Source organism: Corapipo altera, unplaced genomic scaffold (genome assembly GCF_003945725.1).
Source record: "Corapipo altera isolate COAL_440 unplaced genomic scaffold, ASM394572v1 61411, whole genome shotgun sequence".
NCBI classification, from domain to species: Eukaryota; Metazoa; Chordata; class Aves; order Passeriformes; family Pipridae; genus Corapipo; species Corapipo altera.
Genome location: NW_020884875.1, coordinates 10,779,651 through 10,796,325, shown reverse-complemented (window position 1 = coordinate 10,796,325; position 16,675 = coordinate 10,779,651). Strand labels below are relative to the sequence as shown.

The 16,675-nt window shown below is 38.8% G+C and overlaps 1 protein-coding gene across 1 annotated transcript in view; it reads left to right on the top strand.

The window, feature by feature from the left end:
• Positions 1 to 16,675, top strand: part of JMY (junction mediating and regulatory protein, p53 cofactor) — a 68,762-nt gene that overhangs the window by 45,416 nt on the left and 6,671 nt on the right. The window contains exons 7-10 of the mRNA XM_027634411.1: positions 8,329 to 8,415; positions 10,960 to 11,055; positions 12,271 to 12,817; positions 14,411 to 14,721. Of these exons, the coding sequence (XP_027490212.1) occupies positions 8,329 to 8,415; positions 10,960 to 11,055; positions 12,271 to 12,817; positions 14,411 to 14,718 (1,038 nt within the window). The 3' untranslated portion in view covers positions 14,719 to 14,721. The remainder of the gene's footprint in view (positions 1 to 8,328; positions 8,416 to 10,959; positions 11,056 to 12,270; positions 12,818 to 14,410; positions 14,722 to 16,675) is intronic.

Below are 16,675 nucleotides of genomic sequence, written 5' to 3'. Positions count from 1 at the left end.
GATCAGTGGTTGGTTTTGATTGTGTGTTCCCAGTCATGTCCCTTTATGTGGAAAACGACCCCTTTAAAGAATTCTAGCAGATTGAGGGTAAAGCGTTCAGGTCTTGCCTCCCCTTTGTAACTAGTATGTGTATTTCTGTACCTAAATCTGAAGCATAAGAGAGCAAATGAAACAGTAGTTGATACATTTTATATTTTGGATCTTTTATGTTTCTGCAGTCACTATTCTGTCTCTGATTAACCAAATATGGAGAAGACTGCAAATAAAGTATTAAAAGAAAGGTCTCTTGTTAGCCAGTTATGGGAAGTAGCATGCTCAGAGGCATTGTGTTTGTTTTACTTGACTTGGTAAAAAGAAAAAAGTAGCAAGAAGCTGGACTTTTAGTATTTTAAGGAACAGAACCTGTCTTTTGTGTTAAGCTAATTTGCGTAGGCTGTATTATCATAGAATCAACTGGGTTGGAAGGGACCTTCGAGGTCATCAAGTCCAATCCTTGATCCACTACCGCTGTGGTTACTAGACTGTGGCACTAAGTGCCACATCCAATTTCTTTTTAAAAATCTCCAGGGACGGAGAATCCACTACTTCCCTGGGCAGCCCATTCCAATGTCTGACCACCCTCTCTGTAAAGAAGTTCTTTCTAATATCTAACCTAAACCTCCCCTGGCACAACTTGAGACCATGCCCTCTTGTCTTGCTGATAGTTGCCTGGGAAAAGAGACCAACCCCCACCTGGCTACAACCTCCTTTCAGGGAGTTGTAGAGAGTGATGAGGTCTCTCCTGAGCCTCCTCTTCTCCAGGCTGAACAACCCCAGCTCCCTCAGCCTCTCCTCATCGGACTTGTGTTTGAGTTCCTTCACCAGCCTTGTTGCTCTCCTCTGGACCTGCTCCAGCACCTCAATGTCCTTCCTGAACTGAGGGGCCCAGAACTGGACACAGCACTCCAGGTGTGGCCTCACCAGTGTTGAGTACAGGGGAAGAATCACTTCCTTGGACCTGTTGGCCACACTGTTCCTGATCCAGACCAGGATGCCATTGGCCTTCTTGGCCACCTGGGCACACTTCTGGCTCATGTTCAGCTTCTTGTCAATCCAAACTCCCAGGTCCCTCTCTGTCTGGCTGCTCTCCAGTCACTCCGTCCCCAGCCTGTAATGCTGCAGGGGGTTGTTGTGGCCAAAGTGCAGGAGCCGGCACTTGGCCTTGTTGAACCTCATCCTGTTGGAATTGGCCCAGCTCTCCAACCTATCCCAGTCCCTCTGCAGAGCCCTCCTGCGTTCCAGCTGATCAACACTCCCCCCCAGCTTAGTTGGTCTCAAGTTGTGCCAGGGGAGGTTTAGGTTAGATATTGGAAAGAATTTATTTACAGAGAGGATGGTCAGACATTGGAATGGGCTGCCCAGGGAAGTAGTGGATTCTCCGTCCCTGGAGATTTATAAAAAGAGGCTGGATGTGGCACTTAGTGCCATGGTAGTGGATCAGGGGTTGGACTTGATGATCTCGAAGGTCCCTTCCAACACAGCTGATTCTATGATCTGCAAATTTGCTAATGGTACACTCAATCCCCTCATCTAAATCATCAATAAAGATATTAAACAGAACTGGGCCCAACACTGATCCCTGGGGGACACCACTGGTGACCGGTTGCCAAATGGATGCAGCACCGTTCACCACCACTCTCTGGGCCCGGCCCTCCAGCCAGTTCCTAACCCAGTACAGAGTACCCCTGTCCAAGCCGTGGGCTGCTAGCTTTTTCAGGAGTATGCTGTGGGAGATGGTATCAAAGGCTTTGCTGAAGTCCAGGTAGACCAAATCCACAGCCTTCCCCTCATCCACGAGGCGGGTTACCTGATCATAAAAGGAGATCAGATTGGTCAGACAGGACCTGCCCCTCCTAAACCTGTGCTGGCTGGGTCTGATCCCTTGTCCATCCTGTAGGTGCTGTGTGATTGCACTTAGGATGATCTGCTCCATAACCCTGCCAGGCACTGAGGTCAGGCTGACAGGCCTGTAGTTTCCCGGGTCCTCCTTCCAGCCCTTTTTGTGGATTGGCGTGACATTCGCCAACTTCCCAGTGAGCCAGGACTGTTGGTAGATGATGGAGAGTGGCTTGGTGAGCTCTTCTGCCAGCTCCCTCATCACCCTTGGGTGGATCCCATCTGGTCCCATAGACTTGTGGGGATCCAAGTGGCTCAGTAGGTCACTAACTGTTTCCTTTTGGATTACAGAGGGGCTGTTCAGATTCTTGTCTCTTTCTACAAGCTTCAGAAGCCAGCTGTCCTCAGGAGAACCTGTCTTACTTATGCTATGATACTTTCTCCTGAATATGAAAAGACACTGCTGACATCTTACAAAGTAGACAAACATGTTTAAAAATGATGGCCTGGTTGCTCTTCCTTACCTAACTTACTGGAGCTAACAGGTCAAGAGGCAACCCTGAAGCAGGAGTAGAGAGTTCTTAGCATGCCTATTTATGTGTATCATGAACTAGTCACCTTCAGTGGCTCATTTGTTTCAAGGTTATGCTATGATAAAATACCTTGCTTAAGCTCAAGGAGTTACTTTTTGGCTGTAACACCGGTTGCGGCATGCCTGCTTCTGCACTGTGACAAGAGGCAGAGTTGTGTATAGTAGTGTTGCTTGTCTGTGCCAGCGTGCAGGAGTGACATAATTATGTCTGCCTAACACTGTGCTGGAAGAATGTGGTTATACAGCTTTCAGGACCTGAGGTAATGCCTCCATGTGGAACTTGATGGCTGGATATCACATCACTCAGAACTGCTTCCAGCTCTCTTACTGATCTAATTGCCCAGCATAGCAGTATCTGCAGTTGAGTGCTGCAGTGAAATACTTAGCTTTCAGCTTCCGAAGAAATCACGGGTTAGAATAATGTGTATTTAAACTTGCAGGGGAAAAGCAAAGATCTTTATGTGAGCAAAAAGAAAAGGCAGACTCTCTTGTTGTGCACTGTCGTGTGGCAGCGGTTGGGTACAAAAGAACATAGCCATTTGGTAGCTTCTCTTCTTACCGCTGAATAACACAGAGCGCTGCTCAGCTTACTGGCAATTACTGGAAGATCAAGACTCATGGCTTTGACTCATCATAAACAAGCTTTGTATTTTCAGTGACCATTCTAGGGATACTGCAAAACATTGTTATTGAACACTGTTGGAGGTGCCTGTTGTGAGTAGTCATACTTCTGGGAGGAAAAAAGGATTCTTACTCTGAAGTGTTCACAGTTTAAGCATGCAGAACTAAGATACAGATGGGATACAAAATCGGATTCTAGATGGTGAGAATGAGGGCAGTGATGACTGAATGCTATGTGAACAAAAGTGACTTTTGGAGGGTGAATATAGAAAGTACATACTGAGTGGTAAATCTCTTTCTCTGTCTGTCTCAATTAAGAAACATTTGTTGTTGAACTGAGATGAGAGTCTTCTTAATGCTTTTCAGATGGTGTTCCTGTTCCTGGCCATGCTTGTTTCAGTGAATTATCTTAAAACAAACTTTAAACAGGTGTTCTGATTTGAATTGGGTTGGTGAGATTTTGGTGTTGGTTTTGGAGTTTTTTCCTCTCCTTTTTTTTTTTTTACCTTGTCAGTTCTGTAGTTGAAAATAAAAAGCATGTTGTGTATTAAATGGTGTGTATCACAGTCTTGTGATATATTTAGAAATTACAGTCCTTGCTCGGTGTTAGTTTTTTGACAACTGAAGATGCCTTCAGGAGAATATCTCCTTTTTAGCAGCAGATAGCAGGACTAAGGAAACAACAAGAAATTATTCTCTATCATCAGTTTTATTTTTTCAGGGGAGGTCATTTCATCATCCAACTATTTGAAAATCTTTTCTATTGAGAAAAGATCTATTTTGCATCTGTTTTGCAGATGATGCGTTTATTTTTCAGTGATGTCAAATAATCGTACCGAACCTTTATTTAGAAATGTTGCTAACAGTTGTTTATCAGAAACATTTTTCAGTTGTGACTCTGAATAACTGAACCAGCGTTTTTAAAATTTATAGTTTTACAGAGGTTGATGTTTTTCACTGTATTACCATGAGTATAAGGTCTTTATTCTCATATTTTTTTGTACAATATGCATACCTATGTGCATTTGTTAAGCAGTCATTTCCTGGTGTTCCCTTGTGTTGATGTTAAATAAGTTATTAAAAAATAAATTTTTAATAGCAGTATCACTTTCATTTATTGAAAGCTAGCTATAGATGCAGGATATTGCTGTTGTTATGCCAGTCTACCCCCTGCTGGCTGCACAGTAGTATTAATTAAATTACCATATTAAAAAACCAGCTGATTTATTAGGGAACTAGATTTAGAGCAAACAGGCAAGGTGAAAAAATGGTGTAGAAGATATCTAGAAAAATATCTTTGGAAAAATAGAGTTGTAATGGAATGGAACTATTTTGCACACAGGGGGAGTGTTCATTATCACGTGTAGACTGGTTGGTGAAGTTGTTTGGGATGTGTTCATAAGATGTGCTTTGATATAGGAAGCTTCCTCACATGCTGTTGTGTTCATTTAATAGGGCACCTTTATTACTTGGCAAGCCTACAGTTTAAAGCATAGCCCATACCAAAATAGATGTTATGTAGAGGTAGTGACAACTGGCATAGGATTACTTGGTATGCTATTATTATTACTACAACAACAGCAATGTAAGAGTGTAACTACACAGAATGCTTATCACAGAATCACAGAATATGTTGAGTTGGAGGGATCATCCACAAGGATCACTGTCCAACCCTTAGCTACACGCAGGACCATCTCCAGGAGTCACACCGTGTGCCTGAGAGTATCATCCAAATGCTTCTTGAACTCTGTCAGGCTTGGTGCTGTGACCACTGCCCTGGGGAGTGGTTCCAGTGTTCCAGTGCCCAACCACCCTCTGGGTGAAGAACCTTTTTCTAATAACCAGCCTAAACCTCTCCTGACGTAACTTCATGACCATCTTCGTTGCCCTCCTTTGGATGCTCTCTAATAGCTTAAAATAGTAAAACACGGTTTCTGCACATGAAAAGCTCACCTTTTATTTGGGATGTTTTTTAATCTGAAAGCAAGGCTCACTGGAACTAGTTAAATACAACACTAATGCAGATCTCTTTTACATATATTACATGTTGCTGGTCTTAAACATTGTAGTTTATCAAGTTTGAAATGTTTCCTCAGGTCTCCCTTTTTTTCTCTTTTACAGAAGTACAGTTTGATACTGTGAAATCAGTCAGGTGATAAAAAGAGAAATGAGCATTATTTCTTGTTGCTTTCTCAGTTCCATATGGTTTATCAATGTATTTCTTGAGGTGTTGCTCTCACTGGACATAATTTCTCGGGCGAGGTGGTGGAGTCACCATCCCTCGAGGTGTTCAGGAGCCATCTGGATCTGGCACTGGGTGATGGTTTAGTGGTTTAGGGCTCACAGTGACAGTGCTGCGTAGATGGTTGGACTGGATGATCTTGTACATCTCTTCTCCCAAGCAGCTATCAGTAAGACAAGAGGGCAGGGTCTTGAACTCTGCCAGAGGAGGTTTAGGTTAGGTATTAGGACGAAATTCTTTACAGAGAGGGTAATCAGGCATTGGAATGGGCTGCCCAGGGAAGTGGTGGATTCTCCATCCCTGGAGGTTTTTAAGATAAGTCTGGATGTGACACTTAGTGCCATGGTCTAGCAACCACGATGGTAGTGGATCAGGGGTTGTACTTGATCTCAGAGGTCTTTTCCAACCCGGCTGCTTCTATGATTCTCTTCCAACCTTGACAATTCCGTGATAATGCTCCTGCTTCCCAGGGCTGAGAAGGAAGGACTACTTCATATGTGCAGCAGGCTGCATTCCTGCTCATACACCCAATTATGATGGTTTTGGACTTTTTTTTGCCAGAGTTTGTTGGTTTATGTTCAACTTGTCATCTGCAGTAATAATCCAGATAATTTTCTTAATGCTGCCATCTGGCTGTTTTTTATTTCATCCTTTGTTTGGAGTTACTTAATCTTGTCTACAAGTAGAACCTTGCATTTGTCCCTCTGAAATTGCAACCTTTGTTTTTTTTCTGAGACCATTTCTGTAATTAGCTGATATGATTCAGATTGCTAATCCTGTCCTGCAACTTTTCCAGCCCCTCCTAGTATTTTTATTATTTCATGTTATAGAGATCTAATTATATCAAAGTAGGTTGTTTATTAATACAAAGCCAGTAGCAAATACATTTTGGTCTGGTTTATCCTCTTTACATATTTAAAACATCTCTCATTATTGCACATAATCAAAAAGCTTTAAATACTGATGCCAAAGAGAAAATATCACATAAAATTGTGCCCCTCAAGTATTTGAGACATGTCAGAAAACCCAAACCTAACTTACATTTTTTCATTATTTTATAAAACCTAAATAGAGAATAAACTATAAACATAAATCAGTAGTAGCATTACAAAAAGTCATTCTGATTTTCTTAGTATGATGAAGCTATTGGTGTGTTTTTGAAATGCAGAGATGAGGTATTTCATACTTTTGCAGTTGCAAATTAAATGGATTAACCTTTCCAGGAGTAACTCTTTTCACCGGGGGAAAAAAACCTAAGCTAAACAAACATAAACGAACCTAAAGCCCACCAGTGTTTAACTATATATATATATATATGGATGTGTTAAGAGAGGGTTCAGAGTAGATCCATGAATATTATCAGAGGGTTGGAGCACCTCTCCTATGAGGACAGGCTGAGACAGCTGGAGAAGAGAAGGCTGTGGGGACCTACACCTCAGTGTAGCCTTCCTAAAGGGACCTTATAAAAAGGAGAGAGAGTGACTTTTTACTTGGGCAGATAGTTTATGTGGGCAAGGGGGGATAGTTTTAAACTGGAGGAACAGTTTTAAACTAGAAGAGATTTAGATAGCTGTTAGAAAGAAATTCTTTACTGAGAGTGGTGAGACATTGGAATAAGTTGCCCAGAGAAGTTGTGGATGCCCCGTCCCTGTAAGTGTTCAAGGCTAGATTGGATGGGACCCTGAGCAACCTGATACAGTGAAAGATTCCCTGACTGTGACAGGGAGGTTGTAACTAGGTGAGCTTTAAGATCCCTTCCCATCCAAGCCATTCTGTGATATGCCTCTGATGAAGCTGGGACAGTATTGCCACAGACAGCTTTGCTTTTGTCACTTACCTGCATACAGGAGCAACATTGATGGTCTTACTGTTCAGAATCATTCATCATGCTATTTCTTTTCCATACAGGAACACTGACTACCTTTTTATGTGATCATAGCATGTCCACATGCTTGTTAGCTTGTAGGAGAACATAGCTTTTTCTGCATTTTTAAGTGTCCAAAATAGTGAACTTTTTTTATCACTTCAGTCCCTATTTTTGTGCTGTTTGCCACAACTGTAATGCCTTGATTGGTGGCTGATAACTCTTTCAGCTCCTTGAAGCAGTGCTTTCAGTGGCAAAGCTCTTTTCTGGATCTACCCAGTAGGTCACACTGACTGATGCCTGGGAAGCCCATCTCTTTCATATTCTAGCGAAGTCATACTCCGGACTGCTTCCTAACACTGCACCTTCTCAGACAACTGTGAGATTTGTTTATGACTGTACGTCTGACTTTGTTGTAGTTCTGTTCTGTGTGGTGCTTCTACCAGGTGTAATTTCATAGCTCATGTCTGATTTCCTGGCGCTCAGTGTTGTCCTATGAAGTTATCTATCCACCTGCTGTTTGACTGTCATCCTGTTCCTTGTCAGCTATTGTAACATGGTCTGTTTTTTTGTTTTCTTTTGTTTTCTTTTTAATCTGTTCTTATTTGCAGACGATATGCTTGGTTTTAAACAGATTTTAGAGATGTAAACTCAGGATAAGAAGTGAACATGAAATTTGAACAGCTTTATTCATGTTCGTGCTTGCAGACTGTACATACAAAAGATGAACTGACACCTGTAAATGGGAAGCTCTCTATTTGCATAAATATTAATATGCGGTATAGTCAAGAGTTAGTTATTATCCATGTGTGAAAATACATGGAGTTAAACAAGGACTTTGTGAAATATCAACAAATTGGTGTTTGTTGCCACTTTCGTACTAGTACTGTAGAACAGACTTTTCAACTAGCTGTGACTTGTGTATATTCTTTGAACAGTTAAAGTAGTAGGTTTGGATTTGTCTGGCTTGGTTTTGTTTCAGTTATGGTTTATTGCAGGTTAAATTAGCTTGTCTGAGATAGGCTTTGTTGCTTTTATTTTTCTAGGTGCTGTTTGCTAAATGTGACATTATACTCTGTAAATCTACATGTGAAATACATATTTTATAGAAAATATTTTGTATCATCCCTACAGGAGATCTGTATTGCAAAGCATAATGAAAAGATCCAGCAGCGTCACCAGAGTGAGGAGGAGTATAAAATGCACCATACTGTTCAGCTAGTAAGTTTGAGTTTTCTGCTGTTGAGTTTAGCCTGTTGTTAATATAAGCGTGCATTCCTCATTATACATTTATTAGGAGAGCATTCAGAATGATAGCTCTTTTAAAAAGATGGTGTGTATCCCTGACCTTTGCACAATGGATTTCTGTGTCATATTATGCTGGTAAGAGGAGTATATATCTGTGTTAGGATGACACTGGAACCAAGCAAGTAAAGTCCTTTAATGCTGAGTACAGTCTGAGTGATTACTGCTAGGGTAAGCTGCATGCAGTTTGTTATCACATACACATGGATGATTCTGGACAGTTCTGAGTACACTGGAAGGTAGGTTATATGAGTAAGGAAATTATACACATTTATTCTCAAATCTTAATAAGCTTGTTCATTGTTTTTCTTCTTTCTACACAAGAAATTACTTGAATTATGTTATATAAACGTTTCGTTCCAGCTGTACGCTGCACGATTCTCTGCATAGTCTCATTGCAGAGGATAGGCTAACTAGTCTAACCCTTACACTGAACATAGTAGACTTTATCTTAAAGAATATTCAAATTCTGGGCTTGGTCCCAGGAACTGATATAGTATCAATATTTAATAAAGATCACTGACAAAGATGCATTGAAATCTAAGTCTCTTTAATTCGGGGTTCAATTGGATTAGTGGAAGTGATTCTGTTTCATCCTCATACATTTTTAACATTGATACATTTGTCCAGGAAGTCATCTGCATAATTTATTTTATGGAAAGGCTACTTGTCAAGGACCGTACGTATTGAATACTTTCAGGAACTTAAAAAAAAAATATATTTTTTTTTCAGTTCTTACAATAAGGCAAAGAAATTTGCTGTGCAGATTGTAGTCCATTTATCACTCTTAAAAATAAGACTCAACAAAGCCAAAGGACTTTCTTGTCTCTCAGATACTACAGAGGTTTAAATCATGGAGTTGCCTGCTTGTATTATGTAAAGAATTATGCCAATTTTTAGATTTTGTGCGGGGTTTTTCTGTTAATAGTGTGACTGAAATTTTCTAACATTATTGTAAAATAGGTTTTAAGTCACTGGTTTTCATAAAGAATTTTGAAAAGATAACCTCAAGAGAGTCCAAATTTGAAACCAAATAAGAATTGCAGTTTCACTGTTTATATTTAAAAGCCAAGCGAAAAGAAATAAACAAAAACCTCAAAACAAAGAAAGAAAACCCCTTGAGTTTGCAACTACTTCAGGAAGTTTAATCTGAATGCGTATGTAACATTCAGGTGTGATGATAGAACTACTCTTTCTTCTTGTTATAATCTTTATGCTTCTATTTTAACTTTTTTGCCCCATTGCTCTGTTACTTTCTTTTTACTACATGCTTCTCTTCCTCTTACCTTTTCTTGTTTCCTGTCCTTACTATTTTTCAGACATGTTCTCCTCTTTCTCTCCCTAGTGCATCTATACTTAGTTCCTTACAAATCACAGGAGTTGGCTCTTTATGAAGGACACCAGGCCAGTAGCTGACTTAAGAAAATGTCAGGCAGGCAGACACTGCTTTTGACTGAATGACAGTAAAAAGTTCACCGAAGTGATCATAATTTTTAGTTATGAAGATGTGCATTTAAAAGTAATACTAAATACTGTGAGACATTTAAAAATTAAAGTTGCTGTTTCTGACCAGGGTTTTTTCATTATAGTCAGCTCTTACATCACTTTTCCTGATAGCTTCTGAACTTGCATGCAGTGAATTTCACCATCTGTTAATTAACCTCCATGTCCAGTAAATTTGACTGAGAAGTTAGTGTTTGTTTCAAAGGTGTAGTAAATTTGATGAAGTTTTGTGAGAAAGGATGACTCGTTAAGGAGATGGATCCAAAAGAGTGTTTTCAGTAAGGTAAGATTCCCCCCCCCCACCAAAAAAAAAACCCCACAGCTGTCTTAGCTGCAAGGAAGAGCTTCAAACCTTTACTTAAGTGCAATTACATTAATTCAACCTGCATTAAATAATGACAGCTTAAGTTAATACAAAACTTAAATTTACTGTTGTAAATGTAAATGTGAAAACATCTACTTAATTTGTTCAGGATTGGATTAAAAACCTTGTGACACTGAGTTCTGTGATTTCTTGTACTGTGAAAATACTAATATGACTTGTTTAAAAGGTCAGCCTTGCAATTTGGACTGTCATTTTGTTCTTGAAACGAGGGAAAATGGATACTGGTTTGCTGTGTGACTAATTTATACAATTTTTAATTCAAAGGGGCTTCTCTCAGCATAGCATTCTGTCACTTAGTCCAGGTATTTCTCATCTCTCAAGGCAGCAAGTCTTCCAAGTGTTCCCATTGGAGATTGAAATATTTCTTTCCTGACCTTCGTGAGACAGGAAATGTATGCTGTTTTTTAAGAGGAAGACAAAGGCCAATTTTTGAAGTTTGGAAATATGTTTATGTGAAAAGTAACTTTTTAAGTAATTCTTGACATGTAGTAGAAGAGTTACTTTAATTTTTTAAATTGTGCCAAATAGAATGTTGGATGTAATATTTGCATGTTTTCCATGTATTTTCTCAGAAGCGAGATCAATTGCAAGATGAAGAGGAAAGAAAGAGCTCCTGGGTTAGTCAGGAACGACAGAAAACACTGGACAGACTTCGTTCATTTAAGCAGGTAACAGAAGAAGAGTTGTTCTTTTCTGCCAGTTTCCCTCGCAAAAAGAAGCTTTCACTAATTCCAGTACTATACTATACTTTGTTGTGCAGTTAACTGCTCTTTGGAAAATTCATAACAAAATATGGCATTGAGGATAACAGGTTCCTCTCACTGTTGCCTGCCCAGTGCCATAATAAACCTCTCTTCGCTCTTACACCTATACTTTGTGACAAGACACTTAGCAAATGTTCCTAGAAGAAGTATAATCTAAACGGTAGAGCATTAGCATCTGACATACCCCCCTACCACTGATTGCTAGAATACCTGCCCCTTCCTATTACAATGGAAGCACCAGAAAATGGATGGAATGAAGGGGAAAGAATAAGGAAAGGGCTGAAAGTGCAAGAAAACAGAGACTCTATTAATTGGTGAAGCCTTTTTTTTTTGTTGTTGAATACATAAGAAAAGGTATGAGAAGTTTCTTTACTGGAAGGTTCGGCATACACTCCTCATGTCCTTATTGTTTGCAAGGCTCTTGAATTGTGTAACTTCTGTAAATTCAAGCAGATTTACTTATTTTAACCAGCAGCTCTTCATACTTTATGTATGAAAATGCTTACATTTTTACATATTACTGCTTTAGGCCTACCACAGTTGCGTAGAATATGTTAGACCTGTCTTTCAGAAGCAGTTTAATTTTTTGCCTGAAAAGGGCTATGGACAAAACTAATATGAAAAGACAGATATTGAGGCAGTGAATTTAAGAACTAAATACTTTGAAAGTCTTAAAAAGTTGGATGTTATCAAGACATACCTTTTAAAGCAGTATGATTCACATTTAAGGCCAGTATATTAGGTCAGGGAGACTCTGACTGGTCTTGCAGACCTCATATACTTTCAGAGGAGCCATTGACTAGTGCAAGACGGAATTTTGAATTTTAGTTTCCGGAAAAAAAATATACCTTCTGGTTCTTTGAGAAATTCTAATACTAACGCATGTATATCCCTGAGAAGACCAATCAGATGCAAATTGTGGCTTAATTAAGAATAAAAATCAGGAAAATTGATTTATTTTTTTTTTTAATAAAGGTGGGAATATCTTTGCCTTGATTTTATGTACAGAGCAAAATGAAAGTTATTTGTCAAAAAGGCAAAACCTAACGACAGGTACTTAAAATCTAGAATAGTTCATTGCAGGTACTTACCTAATCATCAATACCTTATTCACTTTAGCGATACCCTGGGCAAGTCATACTTAAATCAACCAGACTACGGCTGGCTCATGCAAAAAGAAAATGTGCTGCCAGCTCACTGTCCTGTGTCAATCAGCCTCAATCTTTGCCAGCAACCATAAAAATCCAAGAGAAGAGTGAAGAGGTGGCATCAGAAAGTGTAGTTCAGCCTTTGCAAGTGCAGGAACCTACAAGCTTAAAACAACTTCAGGATGTCTCCTTGCCTGGTAATGGTGTTACCTCTGAACTGCCCCATGTCAGCACTTCTCCACTCACCAGTAATCAGCCTCAGCTGGAGACTGTTACTGGAGAACAGCTTCCAGCCCCTTTGCCTCCACCACCTCCACCACCGCCTCCACCTTTGCCCTCCAAGGAAGATGCCACCAAATCCTTAGAGAAAAGTGACAGCTTTGTTAAACGTGTGGAGAAAGGAGTCCAGCACTCTTCTGGTGTCCCACCAGCTCATCTGTTTGATAGCAGTCAGCTAGTCAGTGCCAAGAAGAAGCTTAAGAAGACTGGTGATCTAGAGGGTTTACAGAGGAGGAAAGGTAAGGTTTTAATTTCTATGTATTTAATTTTTTGTTGCTAATTTAAAAATTGTAATGCACATCCATTCCTCTTTTGAATTGCTCTGTAGGAAAGTGTGTGGTGTGATTTAATAATAATAATTTATTATTAATAAGAAAGTTGTTAAATCCTTTTCAGTTGACAGATACTGGCAACTCAAACATTAGGACCTTTATGACAGTGTGGCATACTTGAGCAGTTAGAAAACACTTAGAAAACTGACTCTGTGGTATACCACGTTAGATTAGATAGAAAATGGAGGTAAATGCTGTCTAAAAGAATTTTTTTGTATCTATTTACTGCCAGCACTGCAAATATTATATGCTTCACCTGAGGATGCAGTGTTTTTTTAATAACAGAGTAACGATGATTTTTCTGCGGTGCTATTGTTTATTTTACATTTTATCTTGCAATTTTGTATAAAGCACCTATTGTGCGTGCAGTTTTATATACATCATAATACGACAAATATAAAGTCAAATTACATCATCCCTCTTAAGAGTATTGTCTGCAGCAGCACTCTACCTCTGATCTGTATCCCCTGAGATGTTCCAGGTCTCTCAGTGGCTTCAGAAGGTTGTCTGTGTATGACAGACAAGTGCTTTACAGTCCTTCTTTCCACTCTCAAATGTGCAGTCGTATGTTCTTTTATTTCTTTCTTTTCCTCATGTCTATTCTAACTGTCCGAGCCCGTACTCTAATGGACAGAGCTTACTCATAAATGCAAATCAGGTTTTAAAAAATGTGTTCTACAGTATAAAAAAACCCCTGGAGATGGATATTCAGGTATAGATTTTTAAGTGCTGCACGTTTTATGTTCTAGTGTATGTGAGCTATTTAAACCATTGTACTTTATTATAACACATTCTCTGGGGTGGAGATCTTGCCTCCTTATAGCTCTTCTAAGACCCAAAGCCCATGTTTTATTTCTTCAGAAAACTAGTTTCAAAATCAGGGATAAAGGAAGGATTTACCATGAAGTATTATCTTTTACTTCTCTGTTTAATTAATTATAAGGAAGGGAGTTTTTATAGGCATGATGTGAATAGGTGCTAATACGTTTGTGAATTCAGAGAAGCAGGAAAATGCATGCTGTTGCAGTTGTCTGTATTGCTGTTTCCCTCACTGGCATGTCATGGGCAAAATTAGCCATATAGTGTGAGTAATGAGAATGGATTGCACAGTCCAGTACCTAAGGTACGTAAATGCCTAAGGTAAAACTCATTACTTGAGTTTTAAAGTAAAAAAAAAATACTTCCATTGTGTTGGATTTGTTGCAGCTTATTTGATTTTCCTGATTGCAACCAGGAAAGCCACTTTTTCAAAAAGCTTTACTACCTGCCTGATAGGAAGTTAAATGGTTACAAAAATTATTTGTCTGTATAAACCAATTTTGACCTGGTAGTAAGGAAGATAAATTTAGAAGCTGAAATGGTATTGGGGGAACCATTATACTTATGGTGTGGGACCATCACAGTGATAGTATGTAGCTACTTTTTGATGTCTCAGAAATAAAAATTAAGGCTGATAAAATTTAGTAAAAATAATACTGAAGGTCTTTTGATTTACTGCAGTGAGTTCCCCAATGGATGAAGTTCTGGCTTCTTTGAAACGTGGCAGCTTTCACTTAAGAAAAGTTGAACAGAGAAGTCTTCCTCCTTTTCCTGATGAAGATGATAGTAATAACATCTTGGCTCAGATCAGGAAAGGAGTGAAACTGAAGAAAGTGCAGAAAGATGTTTTGAGAGAATCCTTTACAATTCTGCCTGATACTGACCCTCTGACAAGGAGCATCCATGAAGCATTGCGGCGGATTAAGGAAGCATCACCTGAGTCAGAGGATGAAGAGGAAAGCTTGCCTTGCACAGACTGGGAAAATTAACCTGTAATTAAACTACATTTAAAAAAAATATTTCTGCAACAATTTTTCTATAACAATAGCACCTCAGGTTGTTCATTTTAGGAGACGTAGTACTTATGTGACTAAACTGCTTGTCATCCAGTGTGATAAAACATACATGAATTTTGTATCACTGACTTTCCAAAGAATTTAAGGTTTATAATAAGGAAAACTTTTTTAGACAATATCTTAGCTTTTTATTGTTTGAGTACTTTTGCTGAATATTGACAGGACTGCTCCTAGAAAAAGCTCTATTTTATTTAGTAAATTTGAAGGGACAGTTCCCAGCTTACCAAAAAGCTTTAAAAAGCAGCACAATTGCTCTTGGACGCACTTTATACTTACATTTTACTTACTTCCAGCCTTATAAAAATTTGGCATGTCTGTCTCTTCAAGCTGAATAACTCTTAAGTGAAGGACAGTTAAATTTGAATGCTCAACACGTTGAAATCTCATGGGTTACTCTGTGTGACTGACTTTGTGATAGCTTGATTTCAGTGTGTAAAATCTCTGACTTAATTGAATTTCCAGGCTATAAACAGTAAATATACAAAAATTTAATTTGTACTTCTACTATTCATATTAATTCCATGAACTTGCATTATACTATGCTAGAGTGCCTGAAAGTACAGACTTCAGCAGATGAAGTTAATGATTTCACAACAAACTAAAAATTGACAAAAGATAAGTTTTCAAAATTATGTCTGCATCAGTAACAAAAAGAGATTCTTGATTGCAGCAGCATACAGCACTGTTCTGCGATGGTTCTTTTCTGCTACTGGCACGTGGATGAACTTAAGTATCAGTGAAGGTTCCCACTAAACTTAAAATTTGAGAAACCAGAGGTATGACAATCTGTAAAGAATTTAAAAATCTGTTTAGAAATCAAAGGCTATTTTAATAGAATGGAAGACAAATAGTTGTAATCCTTGCAACACAGCTAGCAGTAGAAAACAGATAACTTTTGAATGTTCACAATCTGGCATTTCTACCCTGGTTAGTTACTACTGTAGCTGGAGAATGACTGTTGGTAAAGTGCTATAGCTGTTTAAAAACTGATTGGGAACTTAGCATGTCGTCTGCTGAATGTTCTTATGTATAGGAAAGACTGTGTCTTTCCTATTGGTATGCTATTTTTAAATAATTTAAAATTTTTGAAAAGGAAAATAAATGTTGCCTTTATTTCCTCATGAACTAGCCATTAGCCACCCTAATGATTTACTATTGTTTAATTATGCCTTGCTCCTTCTATTCCGTACTAAATGTACTGCTAGTTTTGGAGTTGAAAATCCAGGAGTGGAGATGTATTTAACTCTTGCTGAAACTCAAAGTGAAAATAATTTTGCTTGGATATAAATATATTTGCTTGGATATATCCATGTGTACCAAAAAATCCCACTACCACAGCCCTTCAGAAATCAAGTGACAGCTGTAAGAAAAGACATGTCTTGGAACTGACTTGGCTTTCTTAGTGCAATTATTCTAATTTCTTAGATAATGGACCAAATTTAAAATTTGTGATTTGACTTTATGATTTTAGTAGATCTTTTTTACTGTTTAGGATCATCTTTGCTTTTTTTTTTTTCCCAAGAGAAACAGGAATTTTCCAGGAGTGACTTTACATTTTTTCAACCTAGTTGGTTGACCTCTTAAACATTTTCTATTAGAAGTGCATTGTCTTAGAATTCTTCTGTGGTCATTGCCATACAATATGAATACACATTTTCCTCTGCTATTTGCAGGCCCATAAAGCAGTTCAGAATGCAGGCTGAAAATCACTGCCATGCAGTCCCTTTAGTATGCTGGTTGTTGTCTCCTTTTTACCAGCCTATATCCTTCTGGGGTCCCATGAAATCACTTGGACCTAAAAGCAGGATGCAGTGTCGGAGTTCTGAGTGTGTGCTCCTTGGGAGTTCTTCATACTTCTGGGACCTGCTTT